At 43.2% G+C, this 21,328-nt stretch overlaps 1 protein-coding gene across 2 annotated transcripts in view; it reads right to left on the bottom strand.

Annotated features, from left to right (window-relative positions):
* The window catches only part of SPAG16 (sperm associated antigen 16), a 1,690,414-nt gene that overhangs the window by 1,520,588 nt on the left and 148,498 nt on the right, over positions 1-21,328 (bottom strand). For both annotated transcript variants that reach the window (XM_082260930.1, XM_082260929.1), the window contains exon 5: positions 2,979-3,116. In XM_082260930.1, the coding sequence (XP_082117056.1) occupies positions 2,979-3,116 (138 nt within the window). The remainder of the gene's footprint in view (positions 1-2,978; positions 3,117-21,328) is intronic.

The raw sequence follows: 21,328 nt of genomic DNA, 5'->3' as shown, positions 1-21,328 counted from the left end.
TCCGCTGCAATGTCACAGTCCCGCATAAAAATCACAGATCGCCGCCATTACTAGTAAAAAAAAAAGAAGAATTAAAAATGACAAATCTTTCCCGTAGTTAGTAGACGCAATAACTTTTGTGCAAACCAATCAAAATAAATATTGTTTTTTTCTTTCAAAATTGTCGCTGTTTTTGTTTATAGCACACAAATTAAAAAAAAATAAAATAAATTGCACAGGTGATCAAATACCACCAAAAGAAAGCTATATTTGTGGGGGAAAAAAAGGACGTAAATTTTGTTTGGGTACAGCGTTGCACAACTGCGCAATTGTCCATTAAAGTAACGCAGTGCCGAATCGCAAAATAGGGAAGGTTCAGAAAGGGGGCAAATCCTTTCAGGGCTAAAGTGGTTAAGTAGCCGGAAAAAAAATAAGTTGTAAACATGAAACAAATAAAGGGTCCTATGGGGATTTACTGAGAAGTGCAAGGGAGATTAGGACCATGGAATGAGATAACAAGTACTCCTCAGCTGTCGATAGTGGAGAATGCTCACAAAGTTCAAGTATTGATGGCTACAAATATAGTTTCTAGGACAGGTCCATGTGGGGTTGAGAACCACGAAGAGCTACAGGGGAACCTAGATGGAACAAACAAGGGAAGCCAACACATGATTGAAAATCAGGGTGAGCAGTGAGAACCGGAAAAGGCGGAAGTCATGAAAAGGAGAATAGTTCCACTGCCAGCTTGATAGTCAGGGGAACCAATAGAACTCCAGCATAAAGGATGAGCAGTGGCAAAGACTAGGGCCATGAGAAAGCAAAAACAAGTAACAGTACTCACTACACTTCTCAGATAAGAGATAAAGAAGGGTGGGCACCATGATCCAACCAGTTGGAAGCCAGTTCTAGGTCCCCAAAGAAATGGATGTGGCCGTCTTCTACCCTCAGGCAAGCAGGATACAACATGGCATATTTCAAATACAGGACATGCAGCCGTCATCCTGAAACCAGGGTCCTCTGGTGTTGGACTTTGTTGAAAAAGTCAGGAAACACAGCCATGTGCACATTTTGGAATAGATGGTTGCTTTTTTCCCTAGTTAAGTTAAGATTTTGTCACAATCTCTGGAGCTTAGAAATTTGGCAATAAATGTGTGTGTGTGTGTGTGTGTGTGTGTGTGTGTGTGTGTGGGGGGGGGGGGGGTAGAGCACCCTGCGGTGGGGGGGGGGGGAGGCTGTGCAGGCATGGGATGTGCTCTTTCCACAGAGAACATAAATGGAGATGGCCTCCCTACCATAGGAGGTGACAAGAAGGTTCTCAAAGAAGCCCGCCAGATGAGAACCCTCTGCACTCTCCGGGAGGCCAATGAATCGGACATTACATCTGCGGAGGCAATTCTTCATGTCATGTTGCTTGGAGCTTAACTGAAGTTAGCACTGCACTGTAGTCTGCTGCAGGGGATTTAAAATGTCTTCTGCCCTGCTGATGCGAGTTTTCGGTCTCAGTCACTAGCTCTTGGAGTTTAGACATGTCCTGGAGTATGAGAGATAGGTCAATTTTAACCTCCTCTATTTTAGTCGGGAGTGTGCTTTGGCAGATAGAAATGGCCTCCAGCACCTTGGCGGTGTCGGCCGCAGATTGCTCCTTGTCAGAGGAAGGACAGGTGCCATCTTCATTGTGCTGAACCTTCTCCTGCTGCTGGAATTTAGCAAGCTGACTTTCTTTGGTGGAGACATGGTCTGTTGGGGTGTAGGAACTCAGACGAAGCAGGTGATTATGAAAAAATGTTGAGTAATAAAGCAGGATAAAGGTACACAGGAATCGAGAGTGAGCGAAGCTCTTACCACTGGCATCCTACCCTATCACGGTCCAGGACACACCCTCACATCAAGCGTTTTTTTTTAATCTATTCTGGCCACTGAAATGAATAAAAACTCAAGTGATAAACAAGCCTAGCGTTTAGGCACATTTGCATGCATTTTTCTGTTTAAATGTTCCCTTCCTGAATGCACTTTTGGTGCATTCAGATTGCTGCCCCTAAATGCCCCTGCCTCTAAACGCCTATGTGTGCATGGACATATACGCTAACATAGAGGGGTGTTTAGGGGCAGAAAAAAAAAAAATCAAAACGCTTTTTTTTTTTTTTTTTACAGCCTTTGATAGCTGCAGTGAACATGAGGCCAAAATGTGCATGTAGCATTTTTGCCAGCTCATTGCATATAAGTGAGCTGCCACCATGCCTTGTGCTGTTGACAAGGAAAAATAAATTGCACTGCACTTCGTGCAGAACAATAATGTTTTATTAGCACAATACTGTGAATGAGCCTATAGTGAAACCCACTGCTGTCAGCGAGGGGTTGATTTACTAAAGCTGGGGAGTTCGAAAATGTGTTACAGCCATGCATGGTAGCCAATCCTCTTCTAACTTCAGCTTGTTCATCTAGATTTAAGAAAAAAACTGGAAGATGATTGGTTTCTATGCAGAGCTGCATTTTCCAGTTTTAGTAAATTAACCCCAGAGAGCCCACACTAACAATCTTCTGCAAGATAAAAAGCCTCTTAAGCCAAGGGATATTTAGAAGTGTGCTCACTAAAAACAGGAATTAAAACAAGCAAGCATTTTCAGCACACATCTATAAAGCAAATGCAAACAATAAAAATAAATACAGCTCCTTTAGGAATGTAAAATGGTTAATTACAATAATAAGCAGGTAATGGTTCAAGATGAAAAGCATATTCTAAGCAAGAATTTGTATTGTCTTACATTAGTATTTGCATGCAGCATTTCTTCAGATTTTTTTTTTCTTGCTGAATTGCATACATCATATGGTTCCTTTTCTTGTTTAAAATTTAATTAAACACCGGGCATAAATAAGACTTGTGTTTTATTTCCTCTATTTTGGACAAATGGATTCTGGCACTGTGCTAAAGCTAATAACACTGGACTTTACTGAGGTGCTGTTTGTGGTGGTCCAAAAAAATTTGAACAGCCTTACTATACCTTGCAGCCAGCTTGTAAGTCTCTACTTCCTTTCTTAAACTCTTTATCTCCGTATCCAACATCTGGTTGCGAGCATAGGCATCTGGGACGAAACCAACAGCTTCTGGCTGCAGGAGACCTTTCTGCATCATTTCATACCTGGAAGATTTACAAGCAAGTCTAATTATATTCTATGACAATAAAACAATTGTTGCAAGTCATAACACACACCTGGGGTTTGAAATATTAAACAATCATTACCTTGATAAAATAAATGTGGAGGTTCACAGTGTGAGGTTAAACAGATGTTTAAAGTGGTTCTTAAGGCTCAAGGTTTTTTTTTTTTTACCTTAATGCATTCTATGTATTAAGGTAAAAAAAAACTTCTGGGTGCAGCTCACCCCCATCCCACCTCCAGCCCCTCTATACTTACCTGAGCCCAATCTTAATCCAGTGATGTGCATGAGAGCAGTGGCTCTCTGGGGTCTCTCACTGCATTTGGCTTACACAGCAGCAGGAGCCATTGGCTCCTGTTGCTGTCTATCACATCCAGTGAGCCAATAAGTGGAGACTGGGGGCAGGGCCGAACTGTGCTCCATGTGTAAATGCACACACAGTGCATGGCTTGTGAGCCTACTTGAGTGCAATCATAGCAAGAGGCTTACTGTTGGGGGCACACATCGTCGGGGAGGCAGGACCGCTGACAGGGGAACCCAAAAATATTAGGATTGACACTGCTTGTCAAAGAAATGGGCATGTTAAAACTGGCAACTCCGCCAGTACTTCTTATGGGCACAATGGACTCAGGCGCGCGTGCATTCGCAATGGACATAATTTGGCGCATAAGCGAACGCGCATGCACAATAGATGTACTTTGGCGCATAGGCGAACGTGCGAATGCATCGTGCCATAGAATCAATCAATCACTGACCTATATAAGGACTCTGCTCAGCCCATCAAATTGCTGGATTGTCTTCAGCTCTTCCTGTATCCTGAGCATTTGCTATCTTCTTGGATTCCCAGTTTGACCCAGCTTGTTCCTGACCTGTCTGCTCTACTCTCCTGGCTTTGACCCTTGGCTTCGTCTGACCATCCCTGCTCCAGTTTGGCTCTCCTGTTACCTGACCTAGGCTTGGCCCACGGACTTGCTTCCTGTCTGCCTGCCCTCCAAAACCTGATCTCGGCTTGCCCACGGACTTGTCTGCTCCTGGTCTTCCTGATATACCTTGGGCTTGCACCTGTTGCTGCTTCCTGCCGAGTCCTGTGTTTGACCCCCGGCCGGTCTTTCACCTACTGCCTGGTTTTTCCTGGTTCCTCCTCGGACTGTCCGGTGTATTCCTGCCCAGCACTCTACTGGAGACTGCCGGTCTACTCTCAGGACCCTGCTGGCAACCAGTGCTTCTTTGGGCGCTACACCCTCTCTTAGCCCCAGGGGTGTGTCCCACTTAGCCGCAAGGGGAGCCCTCTCTGCATCTCGGCCCTCGGATCAGGTACGTGACACTGCTCTGTGCAAAACAATTGCACAGAGCAGGTAAGTATAAAGTATAGGTAAGTGTAAAAAAAAAAAAATCTTTCCTTTAGAAACACTTTAGGAAGGTATTTTATGTATTACTTGACTAATATGGAGGATACGTATATCAGCTTTTTGTTTTCTTTTTAAAGTCTGGGTTCGTTTTTTCCCCCCAAAAATAAAAACAAAATCCGGCTGTAATTCTAACCTTCAACCTGAAGGAGCTGACCCTGCAGTACTTATTTTTTACCATGAGAGATCTTTAGACTTCCAGGCTTAAGGATGCCAGTGTCATTCAATCCAGAAGACTGTAGACAATACTGTGAATGCAGAGCATTATGGGCCTGAGTTAGGGCAATTTATTCATTCATACCCATATCCTGGCAGTAAGTAAATATGAGCTGTAAATTTAAGAGCTGGTTTATTTCCTTGCATTGTTCTCTACAAAATAAAAGGGCATGACCTGAAGAAATACTGTCCATATTCAAAGCTTTTATTGTAAAGTCTATTTTTATTTTCTATTAAAATAACAAACAGATTATACTTCCCTCTTCTGTGCAGTGGTTTTGCACGGGGCAGCTTGGATCCTTCTCTTTTTAGGTCCCTGGCTGGATCTCCTGGTCTCTCCCTGCTGTTAAGTACCCCCACAGCAAGCAGCTTGCTATGGGGGGCACCTGAGCCAAGCTGCAGCTCCGTGTATCCATTCAGAACCAGAGCTACAGGTCGGCCTCGCCCCCTCTCTCTCCTGATTGGCTGAGTTTGATTGACAGTTTTGGAAGCCAATGGCGCTGCTGCTGTGTCTCAGATGATCAGGAGTGTCCTGGACAGCTGAGGCACTTGTGGAAATTTCTGGATAGAGAGGGGGCTCAGGTAAGCTGCTACAAACAGAAGGCTTTTTATCTTAACCACTTGCCAACCGCCGCCCGACTATATACGGCGGCGGTAAGCCCCTCCCAGGCAAAGTGACATACCGGTACATCACTAGCCTGGGAGCGAATAGGGGGCGAGCGTGCGCCGGTCCCTCGAGATCGTCGGGTGGAGAGGGAGAAAGGCAGGCGGCTAATGCAAACAAAGCTGCCCGTCATTCTTCCCTGTGTAAAAGCACAGATCACTTGGTCCTGCTATGTAGGACCGTTGATCTGTGCTGGTACACACACAGCCACATCCAATCACAGTAAGAAACACGCCCCTAGGGACACACTTAACCCCTCCCTCTCCAATAAAGTTAACCCCTTCCCCCCCAGTGTCATTTTTACAGTAACAGTGCATATGTATAGCACTGATTACTGTAGTAATGTCACTGGTACCCCCAAAAGTGTCAAACATGTCAGTCAAGGGTCCAATCTGTACGCCGCAATCCCACAAAAAAAAATTGGATTTTTGACTTACCGTAAAATCCTTTTCTCTTAAGCTCATTGACAGACGCAGACTTCTTGATTAATATCAGTAGGGATATACTGCCCCCTACAGGAGTAGGACACTAGGCAGGAAAAAAGTTCTGGCCACACCTTATGGGCAGTCCCAGGGGGTATAGCCTCTCTCTCCCTGCTACAGGATGTCAGTTATGTAACAAAGCAGTGTCAGAGAATTCAACCCAAACCAACTCAAAAATAGAGGGGCGGGTCCTGCGTCTGTCAATGAGCTTAAGAGAAAAGGATTTTACGTTAAGTCAAAAATCCAATTTTCTCTGTCGCTCATTGACAGACGCAGACTTCTTGATTAATATCAGTAGGGACGTCCCAAAGCAGTGCCACAAATGAGGGGTGGGATAACAGAAATAAAAATCCAATCCAGAAGGCCCAACCGGAGCCAACCAGAAGCATCTAGGACTCATCGAACAAAAGGATGAGACCCAACTGAAAAAAACCAAACCCCCGAGGTAGACCAACGGTCCCCTCAAACAGCGGCCTGCAGAACCTTGCGGCCAAAAGAGGCATTCGCCGATGCCAGCACATCAACTTTATAGAATTTTGTAAAGGTATGAACCGACAACCAGGTAGCCGCCTTGCACACCTGAAGCACCGACGCCTGATGGCGGAAGGCCCAGGAAGCACTAAGAGCCCGAGTAGAGTGTGCCTTAACAGGGAACGGAGGAACCCGACCTTAATAGAATAAGCCTGCACCACCGTCTGTCTGATCCATCTGGAGATAGTCGCTGCAGACGCAGGCAACCCCTTTCTAGGGCCATCCGTGATCACAAAAAGTGAATCAGCCTTACGAAAAGAGTCAGTAGTAGCCAAGTACACCCTGATCGCTCGAACCACATCCAAGGAGTGTAACGCAAACGCTCGAGGATGACTGTGCTTAGGACACAGGGAAGGTAACACAATATCCTCATTCAAATGAAACTCTGAAACCACCTTAGGAAGGAAGGATGGATTCGGACAAAGAACCACCTTATCCCTATGAACCACCAGATATGGGGAACGACAGGACAATGCGGCCAGTTCGGACACCCTGCGTGCAGAAGTGATAGCCACCAAAAAGGCCACCTTCTGGGATAAGGTAAGCAAGGGAATCTCCCTAATATTTTCAAAGGGAGGTTTCTGGAGAACCGACAACACCAAATTAAGATCCCAGGGCGGCAAGGGCGCGCGCACCGGAGGAGCCAGGTGCCGCACCCCCTGGATGAAATTCCTCACCAAAGAATGAGTAGCCAGTGGCCTCTGGAAGAAGATTGCCAATGCTGAGACCTGACCCTTGATAGTGCTCAAGGCCAGCTTCTGCTCAACCCCCTGTTGCAGAAAGGCCAATATCCGAGCCACCGAGTAGGAACGTGGAGGAAACCCAAGGGATTCACACCACGCGATATAAGACTTCCATGTGCGATGATAGACCTTTCTGGAAGTCGCTTTCCTCGCTTTAATCAGAGTAGGGATAACTGAAGCAGACAAGCCCCTGTCCTTCAGCACCTGGCTCTCAACAGCCAAGCCGTCAAAAAGCAGGATGGACGATCAGTCCCTGAGACAGCGGCTCTTCCCTGAGAGGAAGTCGCCAAGGAGCGTCTGCGACCAGCCTGACCAAGACGGCATATTAGGCCCGATGAGGTCAATCCGGAGTCACAAGGATGACTGGAATTCCCTCCGCCTCTATCCTGCGAAGAAGTTTCTGTGACAACTTGAGAGGAGGAAAGGCATACAGCAGCTGGTACTGCCCCCACAGAGTATTCAGTGCGTCTGCGGCGTCCGCCAGAGGAGCGCGGGCACGGGCTACAACCCTCTGCACCTTTCTGTTAAGCCAACAGATCCACGTCCGGGGTGCGCCAATGAAGGCACAACTGGTGAAACACCTCTGTCTGAAGAGGCCATTCCCCTTGATCCAAGGTCTGACGGCTGAGAAAGTCCGTCTGCCAATTTTCCATACCCAGAACGTGAACTACAGACAGAGCCGGAACGAATTGTTCCGCCCAAAACATGCTGGCCACTTCCACGGCCGCTAGAACACTCTTGGTGTCCCCTTGATGGTTGACATAGGCCACGGCCGTGGCATTGTCTGACTGAATCCGAACCAAGCAGCCCTGAAGATGCCTGGTCCGGTGAACCAGGCAAAACCTGATCGCTTTCAGTACCAACACATTCATCGATAACCTGGATATTTTCGGAGAAAAGGGCTTCCCCTGACTGAGCATCGGAGACCGAGGCCCCCAAACCAGAAACTACCTGGTCCGCTCGCTCAGCCAGATCAGATTGTCTAGGAAATCAGAATTCCAGTTCCATTTGGGAAGAATCTCCTTTTGGGGAGTCCGCGAATGACACTGAGCCTGAGGAGACTCCGCACAAAAGAGGAGGTCGTCCAGGTAGTCCAGGACCGATATGCCCCGCTGCTGCAACAAAGCCAGGACTGGGGCCCAAATTTTGGTGAAGACCCGGAAAGCAGAGGCGAGACCAAAGGGTAACGCCACAAACTGATAATGGTCCGCTCCCACCGCAAAGCGCAGATACCGCTGGTGTCCTGCGTAAATGGGAACGTGAAGATAGGCACCCTCTATGGGCGCCATTTACATCCAGTGCTGCACTGCCCCCAACAGAGCCATTAGGCGATTCAGGGACAGTCGCATATTGGAAGGGAAGGACCGCACCGGTAGAAACGATTGCAACTCGATCTTGTGTTCCGACCGTATGACCTCGTGAACCCATTTGTCTTGAATACTGTAGAGCCACGGATCCGGGAACCGGCGAAGACACCCCCCCACCCTTGATCTGGGTGGGGGCGCACCTTCAGGCTGAAGCGGTCTTATCCTCAGGTCTGGAAGGACCGGATTTTTGCTTACCAGACCAGGGTCTCTTGAAACCCCCCGGGGGGGCTTTGGAGGACTTTGCCTTATCGCCCGCCCTGGAGGAGCGAAAAAACTTCTTGTGAGCTTTAAAGGAAGGTCCCTGTCTACGACGAGGTTCCTTACCTTTATTAGCCTGTGGTAGAAAGGTGCTCTTGCCCCCAGTGAGATCCTTAATAATCTCATCCAAGGTAGCACCAAACAGGCGATCCCCCTGAAAAGGGAGATCAGTCAAGGCTTTTTTGGAAGCCTGATCCGCCGACCAGCACTTTAAACATAGCATGCGCCGGAGGACCACCGCCGAGGTTGACACATGTCCCAGCAATGGGGCAGCGTCCAGTGCGGCGTCACAAACAAAATTGTAGCCCCTGCACTATTTGCTCCAGCAAATCCGGCACGGCAGTAGGGAGACTTCTCCCCTCTAGGTCATGGCGCAATAGCTTGGCCCATTCTGTCAATGTCTGTGAAACCAGCGCAATGGTAAACACTGGCCTTAAGGCCGACCCTGCCAGGGAGAATATGGAACGGGACACAGATTCTGCCCTACGGTCAACTGGATCCCGAAAGGACGGGGAATCCTCCACCGGGATAACCGTGGCCTTATTTAGCCTAGAAACCGGTGGATCCACCGCAGGTGGCACCGTCCATTTTTTAAGGAGGGACTCTTCAAACTGGTAGCGCCTAGCAATCCGTTTAGGCATCCCAGGGGGTCGTTTTGGATGGCCCCACTCATCTTTAATAATATCATCAAAGCATTTGGGAAAGGGAAACACCTTTTCCACCTTGGAGGGCTTGCGAGTGCCAAAGGCAACTTCCGTCTGAACTGCCTCCACTGGTGCAACCTCCAGTTTTAGGGTCTCCCGGACTGACATAATCAGTGCGTCCACCAGTGCCTTGTCCTGCCCATACCGGAACAGGCGGGCGCCAACTCCTGACAGAACCCCTCTCCACCGGCCAACGCGGATGCCGCGACTCAGATTCAGACTGGTCGTAGGCGACCTGGCGAGACGTTTAACTCGTGGGGCCAGTCCCCGTCCAGCGGGACTATGTCATGGCCAACCCAGAGCGGAGCTAGGGCCTGCACGCGCTCGTAGGCCGGCTGGGGGGACCACCGGATCTCAACATCCAGCCCGTCGCCCAGATCCAGCATAATTGCTTGAAGATCTCACAGGAACAAACTGGAGAAAAAAGCTAACTAAAAAAAAAATTATCTAAAAAAAGCTTGCCAGGACCAGAGATCCCAGCAAGGAACTTAGGTCCTTACTCCTGACTAGGCAGAAAACAACTGACATCCTGTAGCAGGGAGAGAGAGGATATACCCCCTGGGACTGCCCATAAGGTGTGGCCAGAACTTTTTTCCTGCCTAGTGTCCTACTCCTGTAGGGGGCAGTATATCCCTACTGATATTAATCAAGAAGTCTGCGTCTGTCAATGAGCGACAGAGAAAAAAAAATTGCAGATCGCCGCCATTACTCGTTAAAAAAAACAATAAAAATGACATAAATCTTTCCCTTAGTTAGTAAACGCAATAACTTTTGCACAAACCAATCAAAATACGCTTTTTGCTATTTTTTTTTACCAAACATATGTAGCAGAAAACAATTTGGCCTAAAATGTTAAAAAAAAATGTTTTTTACATTTTTTTGGGGGAATTTCATATAAAAAATGTGAAAAATATTGTTATTTTTGCTAAATTGTCGCTCTTTTTTTGTTTATAGCGCATGATCAAAAAAAAAAAAAAAAATCGCACAGGTGATCAAATACCACCAAAAGAAATCTCTGTTTGTGGGAAAAAAAGGACGTCAATTTCATTTGGGTACAGCATCGCACGACCGCGCAATTGTCCTCTAAAGTCACGCAGTGCCGAATCGCAAAATAGGCCCTGGTCAGGAAGGGGGTAAAATCTTCCGGGGCTTAAGTGGTTAATGCATAGAATACATTGAGATAAAAAAAACCTTCTGACTTTATAACCCCTTTAAAGTGTCAAATGTTAAATCATTCCCTATCTGCTTAAATCTCAACATGCTCATTCACAACAGAATGCAAGTAAAAACATGCACTAGGGTTGGTTTACTAAAGAAGTACAGACAAGCCGGTCATGTGATGTGCTCCTTCCTTATCTTATTCTGGCATTGGTGGACAGTCCTACAGATGTAGAGGGCAGTGCTGATGTGATGACATAAGTCACTCAACAAACTCCATGTTCACTAAGCTTGGTAAAAAAATACAACTGTGTTCACTCCACTCAATCAATCGTGCTTTTATTGTTTTTTTTCTTGCACATAGTTGGGTGTTCAAGGGGAAAACAAACTTCCTTTGCCAAGTAAAGGATCTATTAGTCTCTAGTAAAACAACCGAATTGTGTTGTGTATGCTTTATTTTAGAAAGACTTTATTTGAATTTACTTGAATTTCAATATGCATTTCAACATGCTTATAGTACAGCCTTAAGGGCTTTTTGGTGGTATTTTCTGAAGCTAAAGCATTTTTGCCTTTTCTGGAAACCACAACAAAAAATGTATCTTAATGCATCTCATGGGATTGAGCCCTTGGAGAGTCAAGTAGTTAAGTAAAACTGAAAATCTAGTCCATCCTGCAGGCTGAGTGGACAATACATTAGAGGCAGCATATGGATGGGCTCATCTCTCACGGTCACTCTGCTCTCTCCCATCATCATGTCCCTTGTTCTCACAGAGCTCATTGTACTATCTCTCCAGTCTGATCTCTGTGAAAAGGCCAATAGCAAAGTAAATTTGGGTACTTACACTGCTTTGCATAAAAAAATAAAAATAAAATGATATGTTTTATTGAGAACAGAGTGGCATTTGTTTTCTATCTGCCTGGAGTTCAGTTTTAAATCATACTTAACTCCAGGCAGCTATAAAAAAGACAGAAATTATTTATTTCAGATTTTGAGAGAGTTCTCACCTTTCTAAAATGGGTTGGGATCCTACCTTAGCTTTCCTCTTTAGTCTCCCTTTTTTTAAAGGGGTTTATGATGTCCCACTTTTTACAGATGCGAAGGGAAAAGTATTTGTAAATGCCTCCATATATAAAGCAGAAAGACTGAAGTCCCCTGGGTTTACTGGGAATGGGAGGTTTTGATCTTCCACTTGGGAATTTCATATGAATAATTATATGAATGCTTTATTACCTCTGAGAGCAGCTCTGCAGATTTCTCTCTCAACTATAACAAAACATCCCACACTATAATATACACTTTATGCTTTCATCCTGTTACCTGCTTTACAGTAATAAAGTACTGATGAAAAAATATTGCTGCTGTCATTGCAATAAAATTAAATCAGATCTGCCAACAGTGTTCTTGAATGTCCTATCTAGCACTGCCCAGTTTGGCAGCATAGGTATCCAGATAAAAGATTTAATCCATCTGCGGTGGCAAATATGCAAAGTGACTGTTCTTTGCCACTGGCACATTGTGTAAGGGCAGAGAGCCCTATTTCCCCTGTCATATGTCACCTGTTTACACTGGAAGGCATGTACTCCTCTTACTGCATGGCACCTTCTGCACAGCTTGTAGCTCTATTCCCTGCCAGAATTATGCTGGGAAAAGGCTGTCACATCTGTTGGCAAGGTGCACAGTAGTAAAACTCCAGTTAAAAGAGAACCAGTTGCAACTGAAATTATACAAAAACTATCAATAGTATACAGGCTTGCATATAGAAAATGTACAGTACATTTACCCCAGTAAATAAAAAGGTCACCATAAAATTTACAATCTGACAATACAATCTTTGTACAATTTTTATAGTACCAAAACTATGTAATAGGAGATTTGACCCTAATTACTAATTCGATTATGCCGTTTTACCCTTGCCCTTGCGGGTGGATCTAAAGGAGAAGAATGTGCACAGTGATATTGACTATCTAAGCTTTAGCTTCTTGTCTTAGGGATCACCTAAGGTCAGAAACATGCTGCCTTGACAACTGGCCTACCTTTTTTTTTTTTTTTTTTTTACTTTATTTTTATTTGCATATAAAATTTAAGTTTACAACAGTATTTCTCAAATTAGGGTTCACATTTTACATGTTAAAGTTATGTAGAAAGGAAATACAGTGATTCATATACTAAATATCGTAAATATTTTCCCTTTTCCTCCCTCCCCCCCTTCCCAGAATTCCTCCCCTTCTTGCCAACAACTTCCATTCTACAGTGCCTCCCCATGGTAGATATGCTTAACTATTTATTTCAATATATTTAGTTGATTTTTTAAATTCTTTCCATTTTCCCCATTTTCTTTTCATGTTTATTGGAATTTCCTCTTGTGTATTACATATATATTCCATATTAAAGTTGTTATTTATCTTTTTACACCATTCCTTTATTTTCGGGCTCTCCTTTTCTCTCCACTTTTTTGGTATGGTTCCCTTTGCTATATTCAGCAAAGTTGGTACAAGAGTCATATTATATTTTTTTAAAGGTATTATTGTTTTGTGAAATAGGCAGACCCATGGATCGTTTGGTATTTTTATTCCCGTGATTTCTTCAATCAGTTGTCTAACTTCTAGCCAGAAATCTTTTATCTTGGGGCAATCCCAAAATAGATGGTACATTGTACCTATGTTGCCACAATCCCGCCAGCATTTGTCTGTCTTGTTTGGTTGGTATTTATTTATTACTTCTGGAGTGATGTACCACCTAAGCAGACATTTATAATTTAATTCTGTTGTACTTACGTCTGTGGCTGTGGATCCGACCACCCCTAGTACAGTCCCAAGTTCCTGTCCTTGCAAGTGTGTCCCTATTTCTTTTTCCCATTTTACTATATATGGAGGTTTTTCCAGACTGTGCCATTCCGTCAGCATTTTGTAGATCTGAGAAACTCCATGCCTTTGCGTGGAAGAATAACTCAGTTTCTCGATGTTATTAAGATTTTTTTCCGACCTAATCGGCTGTGGTAATGAGCTGACAAAATGTCTCAGCTGGAGATATCTCCAATCATCTATTTTTATATTTTTATTTTCTTGTTTTAATTTCTGAAGTGTTTTTATGTGACCTTTGTGTAGGATATCTTTTAATTGAGTGTTCCCTATCCAATTTCCACCCTTTTCTTCTTTCCCTGGTGGGAAGTATTTAGTGCCATTTAATGCTATCATTGGTGAGTTGTATTCCCATTTCAATTGTTTGTTAATCCCATCCCATATTTTATAAACTACCTTTGTCAGTTCATGTGCTCCCTGTATTTCCCTATATTTTGGTGGTATCCATATTGTTTTGTGTAAGTGATTATTATTTTGTGCACATTCTATCTCTACCCATCTTTTTTCCCCCTTTTCTGTTTTTGTCCAGTCCACCATTCGTGTAATAATTACTGCCTTATAATACCTTTCTATATCTGGAGTTGCTAATCCTCCTTGTGTTTTACTTCTTGTAAGGATCTTGTACTGTATTCTGGGTTTTTTCCACTGCCATATATATTTTGTCAATAAAGTTCTTATTACCCTGAAAAAAGTTGCGGGGATGTTTATTGGCAACAAGGAGAAGGTGTATAAGATTTTTGGCAAGATAAACATCTTAACAACATTATTCCTTCCGATCCATGAGATTTGACCATTTGATTTCTTTCTTATATCTGTTTTTATTTCGTTCAATAACGGTATATAGTTAGCTTGGTATAATTTTCCAGTTTGTGGTGTTAAATATATCCCTAAGTATTTTAATTTTTCTTTTGTCCACGTATATGGGAAGTATGTTTTTATTGTTTGTTCTTCCTGGATATTTAACCTTATATTCAAAATCTCTGATTTTATTGGGTTTATTTTAAAGTTTGACAACTTTCCATAATCTTTTAACTCCTTTTGAATGTTTGGAAGAGTAATCCTTGGATTTGTAACGATGAATAATAAATCGTCCGCATATGCTGCGATTTTGTGTTCGTCTTGGTTTACCGTTACTCCTTTTATGTCTTTATTTTGTCTAATTTTTGCCAATAATGGTTCCAGGGTTAGTACGAACAATAGGGGTGATAGGGGACACCCCTGTCTCGTCCCATTACTCATTCCAAATTTCTCTGATAAGCTTCCGTTTATTTTAATTTTTGCCGTAGGGTTGTTATATAGTGCCTCTATCCATTGCCTCATTCTTGACCCAATCCCTAAATTTTTTATGGTTTCTTTCATGAAGTCCCAGTCCACCCTATCAAAAGCCTTTTCGGCATCAATTGATAATAGGATGGAGGGGACCTCATATTTTTTTGTTTTTTGTAGCAGAAGCAGGGTACGAATCACATTATCCTTCCCTTCTCTGCCTGGAACGAATCCAGTTTGGTCCGGATGGATCCACATTTTTAGTAACTCTTTTAGTCTTGTTGCCAAGATTTTCGCAAATAATTTTGTGTCTGTGTTTAACAACGCAATTGGCCTATAACTAGAACAGAGGGTTTGATCTTTCCCTTCTTTCGGTATTACCGTAATGTATGCCATTAGAGATTCTTCTCTTAGGTCTTCCTTCCCTATTTTATTCAAATATTTTTGCATTTTTGGAATTAATATTTCTTTAAATCTTTTATAGTACTTTATTGTGTATCCATCCGGACCTGGACTCCTTCCATTTTGAGTAGTTTTTAATGCTTCTCTTATTTCATTTTCAGTAATTGGAGCTTCAAGAAGTTCCAATTTGTCTTCTGGAATTTTAGGCAGATCTGCTTCCTTAATATATTTTTGGATATTTATTATTTTTTCCTGTCTTATTTTCGGGGTTTCTTCCTTTCGGACATTGTATAAAGTGCTATAAAAGGCATGAAAGGCTTTAGCTATTCCTGTGGTTGAGTTGATTATTTCGTTTTTACTGTTTTTGATTTTTTCTATGTAATTTTTTGATTTTTTCCTCATCAGTAATCTCGCTAGGGATCTTCCTGGTTTATTTCCGAATTTGTATCTGTATCTAGCTATCTTATTGAAATGATTTCTAGATTCCTCTTCCAATAGATCTTTTAATTCATCTCTTTTTATTATAAGGTTTTTCTCTATTTCTTTTTTAAATTCTTTTTTATGTTTTTGTTCTAGATCGTATATTTCTCTTATAAATGTATTGATTTGATTAGTCCTCTCTTTCTTTTTTCTTGACGCACTGGATATTAATATTCCTCGGATATAAGCTTTGTGTGCTTCCCAGAGTGTAGCGGATGCTATTTCTGGTGTGTCATTCTTTTGAAAATAAAACTCTAGTTCTTTTTCTATTCTATTTCCTATTTCTTCCTCTAGAATTAGTTCTTCATTTAACCTCCATGTTCCCATACTTTTGTGGTGGATCGGTGTCTTAATTGTTAAGGTTAGAGGTGCGTGATCTGACAATGTGATTGTACCTATTTCTGTACTTTCTATAAATTCTAGTAGGCGATGGTCAATAAAAAAATAGTCCAGTCTTGAGTACATCGAGTGTATTGAGGAGTAATAAGTGTAATCTCTTTTTTTTGGATGTGGAATCCTCCATGCATCTACTAGTTGGTTCTGATGTAGTTTTTTCCTTATTTTCCTTAGTTTTTGTTCTCCCAGCATCCTTACACCCGATGTACTGTCGACACTTGGGTCAATACAAAAATTTATATCCCCTGCCATTATCAAATAGCCTTTTTTAAAGCTCTCTAGGTCATATAGGATTCTCCCCAGATATTCACTTGGTTTTTTGTTTGGATTGTAGATATTGGCTAATGTCAACTCCATCCCCCTTATTTGACCCTTAAGAAAAATATATCGGCCATTCGGATCTGTTTTCATTTCTTCTAGGGAGAATTCTATATTTCTTGCTATTCCTATTGCTACCCCTCTTGCACGCTCTATTGGTGAGTCCCCATAGTACCATTTAGGAAAGTGTTTGGAAAAAAGTTTTATATTCGAGTGGAGAGAAATATGCGTTTCCTGCAGAAAAGCTATATTTGCTGCTTCTCTCCTCAACTCTTCCAATATTTTATACCTTTTTATATGGGAATTTAATCCTCTTACATTATATGTTATTATTTTTAGTTGTTCATCTTTCATTTTTATCTTTTCTGCTCGAGCCAGCTCCTCCTTGAACACGGAAGCGCTGGGTCGATTTAAATTCCGCTGACAGCATTCTACCCATGTTGTTGGACTGACAAACTTTTAAAATTTTTTTTTCCTTTTGGGCAGTGGGGAGTTTCCCTATCTCTACCCCTCCTCCCATCCCTCCCCCTCCCCACCTCCCTCCCCTCCCCCCCCGCCTCCATCCCTCTCCGTCTCATATTGATATTCTTTTGATCAACTTTTGATCTTAGGGTATTTAGTTGTTTCTTTGGGTCATTCTCCCTGATACCCATTTTCTTTTGGGGTGGTGCTCTAATGGATTAGCACGTTCTATCTCCTTCCTCAATTGGAAGGACATTCCGGCCTTTGGGGGGGCTATCCTATTTCCTTTATATAGCTTATCTCCCTTCCCCTCCCTCCCTCTCCCTCACCTTCCTTCCACCCCCCAACCCCTCCTCCCTCCCTCAGTCCTCCCACACAGTTCATATCAATATATGGATAAGAGAGAACCTCACAGAGTATGGCAGAAAGGGGGGAAAAAAAAAAAAAAAGGAAAAAAAAAAAACCCCTATATATGTATATTTACGTCCTGCTCTGCAAAGTTCTCTCCAAGCTTTCATTATTTAGACAATATTTCCGCATTTTTTATCTTTTGTTCTTTCTAGCTAATGTCCATTGCTGTTCTTCCATCTGTGAGTTTCTTCGTGGTTCTTCTCCTTTGTCATTTTCATACCCTCCGGGCATATTTGGCTCTTGTATATCTAGTTTTTTGCAAAATTCTTGAGTTTCCTCTGGAAAAGTGAGTTTTGCTGATCGTCCATCTCTTTTTCCTATTAGGCTAGCTGGGAACCCCCAATTGTATCTAATTCCTTGTTTTTGCATCTCTTCTGTCAATGGCTTTAAAATTCTTCTCCTCCTCAATGTTTCCGGTGCTAAGTCTGTAAATATCTGTATCTTGTCATTTTCTGTATTTCCTGTATTTATTAATGATTTATTCTTCTTTAAGTTTTCCCATATTTGTGCTTTGTCTGTATAATTTTGAAACCTGATTATCACATCTCTAGGTGATTCTGCTGGGATTCCTGTCGGTTTTCTTATGCGATGGACTCTTTCAATCAGTAATTGATCTTCTTCCCCTCTACCTAATACTGGGTTTAAGATTTTTTGAAGTTTATCTCCCAAGTTTTCTTCCTGTGATGTATCCCTTAATCCTCGAATCCTCAAATTTTTTCGTCTTGCTCTGTTCTCTTGATCCTCTAGTTTGTAAGCTAGATCTCTGGCTTTTTTCTTAGTCTCGTTTATTTCTTTTCTCATTCCCTGTATTATTTTTGTTTGGTCTTCTTGTTTTTTCTCTAGTTCTTCTACCCGACCCAGGGCATGTCCCAGATCCATCTGGACATGTCCTAGGTCGGTCTGGATTTTAACCAATTCGATTTTTAGTGATTTTTCTAATTCTGCGAACATTTCTCGCATATCACCTTTTGTAGGAGCAGGTTCTTTTGTTTCTCCCTGTTCTTCTTCTTCCTCTTCATCATTTTCAGTCCTTAAGCTTATCTCAGAGTTTGCTGAACTGATAGGTGATTTAGTTACTTCAGCTTTTTGACTTTTCTCCACTTTCTTCTTTCCTGTTCCTTGTTGTTTTTCCTGAGATGTTTTTCCTAAGGAGTTTTCTTGTGTCATAAATTTCCTGATTGTGTTAGGACTTGAGGTCACCCTTGGTGATTTTGCAATAGCTCCTCCTCTTGTAGATTTACCCCTCATTGTGTAGAAGGTGGTTCCGAGATTCCTTTATAAAATCTCACAAGTCAATATGTTGGTACTCAAAATAAGTTATACAGTATGGATATACAGTATAGAATATGTTTGCATTATTGCCAAAGGGAGACACAATAAGGCCAGGTAGTCTCTATATTGACTTCATATTAACAGGCGGCAGTAAGGAATAGAGGTATGAGGTACTTCCAGCCTTCCAGCTCCCTGCTCAAGTCCTTATACAAGCTGGGGTGGATCCCATCCTTAAATGTTAGTAAAAGGAGAAAAAAAAAGAAAAAAATAAAAATAAAAATAAATTGATTAGGACTCCCACTTTGTTAAGGGCTCGCTCCTTATTATTCCAGCTATTACTGGCTGAGCCAAACTCAAGCTGTATGGCATACAAAATGCTTGGGCAGTGCCGGGTTTTATTTCACAGAAGTAAAAATGTTAATTATTTTATACAGATCCAAGAGCCTTATTCACACCTGTGTTCTTCTTATGGATCTCTGTGTAGGTCCTTCATTCCTTCACCTACTAATTTAGCTATGCATAGGTATATACCGGCATATAATGGTCCAGCTGCCGGAGTGCCATGTGGTATAGACGTGTGCTGATTTAAAGAATGGAGAGACTGTTGCACCTGCTACTCCGGTAAAAGACGCTTAATGTGAATATACTGGTTTTAACACATGGGGTAGCTAGGTCATTCTCAGGTGTGCTGGCTTTATATTTTTTAACATGCTGTTTTATTGTATATTATCTCTAGAAAGTCTTTGAAAGTCCTTCTAATAAACAATAGGATGACAGTAGAGATGATATGAAAAGAGGGTTTACTCCTCTGTAACTCACGGTTTTAAGTAGACTGTCCTCTTTTAAAATACTCTCTGTTCATCTGTGGGCTTTTGCTCTCCTGTCCTCCTCAGCTTCCCAGCCCTCAGGCAGCAAGGCAGCAGCGTCTCCAAGATGGCAGTGCTGGACGGGATGGGACGGGGCGAGGTGATAAGGAGTCTTTCTCTCCCTTTCAGCTACACTGTATACTTCCCAGCGCTCACAGGACTCAGGTGGGCCGGGCAGCTCTCTTGAGATCCGCTCCCTCGGGACCTGCTTCTCTCTGTCCACACCCAGCTTCCAGCGATAACAATTAGTATAGAGGCTTCTACCGTCTATCGTTGCGGCTGCATGATTGCATCGCCGTGCAGGAGACAGGATTCGCTGGTATGGGCATCCATGTGCTACAAAAAGAAGGAACTCCTCCAGGTATTGAGGCTGAACGGAGCAAGGTATCAGACCGTGGAGGGGGACGTCAGGCGAGGGGGGGGTCAGCGAGGTTCACCGCTCACAGTGCCCGCGCTCGTCCCCGGCAGCTTCAGACACTCTAGAGTCAGGTCGGAGGTGGGTCGGGAGCGGTCGGGATCTTCTGTTCCTTCATGTTAGAGACAGCCTTCTCCCCCTTCAGCCTACGTGCACGCCGTCAGGCTCCTCCCCCTCATGACGGCCAGCGCTTGACAACTGGCCTACCTAAACACTGTCTCCCAACTTTTGAGAATGCATAACAGGGTTAATTAACAGAATATAGTGGTTTCCATTCCACCTAAAGGTTTTGTTATTTGACATTGCATTTTCAGGAGCTTGGAGACCGCATGTGAGATCAGGCAAAACCCGTAAGCCATTCTGCACCTAACACTCAAATTAAAGTGAGTAAAATAAGATTTTTGTAAGATCTTACCATAAAATCTTTTTCTCTGATGCCAGTCGACAGACGCAGCCTCAACTCCATGAGCTGAGTGGGTTTATGCTCCTCCCATCAGGAGTAGTCTGGGCAGGAAAATTTGAATACACACACCCAGGGGGCTGTCCCTCCAGGCATAAACTCCACTGCACAACAGTTTAGTTTAAAAGCAGTGAAGACAACAGAGCCAAGCCCAAACAGAGGGGCGGGTGCAGTGTCTGTCAACGGACATCAGAGAAAAAGATTTTACGGTAAGATCTTACAAAAAATCATATTTATTCCATTGTCCATCGATAGATGCAGCTTCATCTCCATGAGCTGAGTGGGACGTCCCAAAGCAGTATAGGCATGAGGGGTGGGAAAACGCAACCAGACAGTAACATCGACTCCAAAAAGGCTAAACGTAGCTAACCGGGCAACATGGAGCTCAACCAAATAACAGGAGCTCACCCAGATAAAAGACCCCGAAGAGAAGAGAAGTACAAACAAACATTCTCTTATGAAACAGCAACTTGCAAAACCTTGCGGCCAAAAAAAAAGGCATCCGAAGAAGCCAACAAATCCACCTTGTAAAATTTGGTAAAGGTGTACACAGATGACCAAATCGCTGCCTTACAAACTTGTACAACAGAGGCCTGATGGCGAAAAGCCAGAGAGACACTCAGCGCTCTAGTAGAATGCACCATCATAGGGAAAGGAGGAACCAGACCCTTGATCGAATAAGCCCGAACAAGCATCTGCCTGATCCATCTTGAAATGGTTGCAGCGGACGCCGTCAGATAAACCCTTATCGCCCTAACCACATCCACAGAGTGCAAAGCAACTTTCTTGTGATGTTTAGGCTTAGGACATAAGGAAGGTAACACAAGGTCTTCATTCAGGTGAAAATCCAACACCACCTTAGGAAGAAAGGATGGATTAGATCGGAGGACCACTTTATCCCTGTGGACCACCAAATAAGGCAAACAGGACAACGCCGCCAACTAAGACTCTGTGGGCAGAAGTGATAGCCACTAGGAAGGCAACCTTCTGAAAAGAATAAAAAAAAACTGAGAATGGAGTCCCAGCAGGAAACCCTAGGTCTACTCTTTTTCTAGGCAG

The sequence above is a fragment of the Pelophylax lessonae genome (assembly GCF_965119305.1).
Source record: "Pelophylax lessonae genome assembly, chromosome: 6".
NCBI lineage: Eukaryota > Metazoa > Chordata > Amphibia > Anura > Ranidae > Pelophylax > Pelophylax lessonae.
Note: the sequence above shows the minus strand (reverse complement) of the source record. Positions and strands in the feature narration are given on the sequence as shown.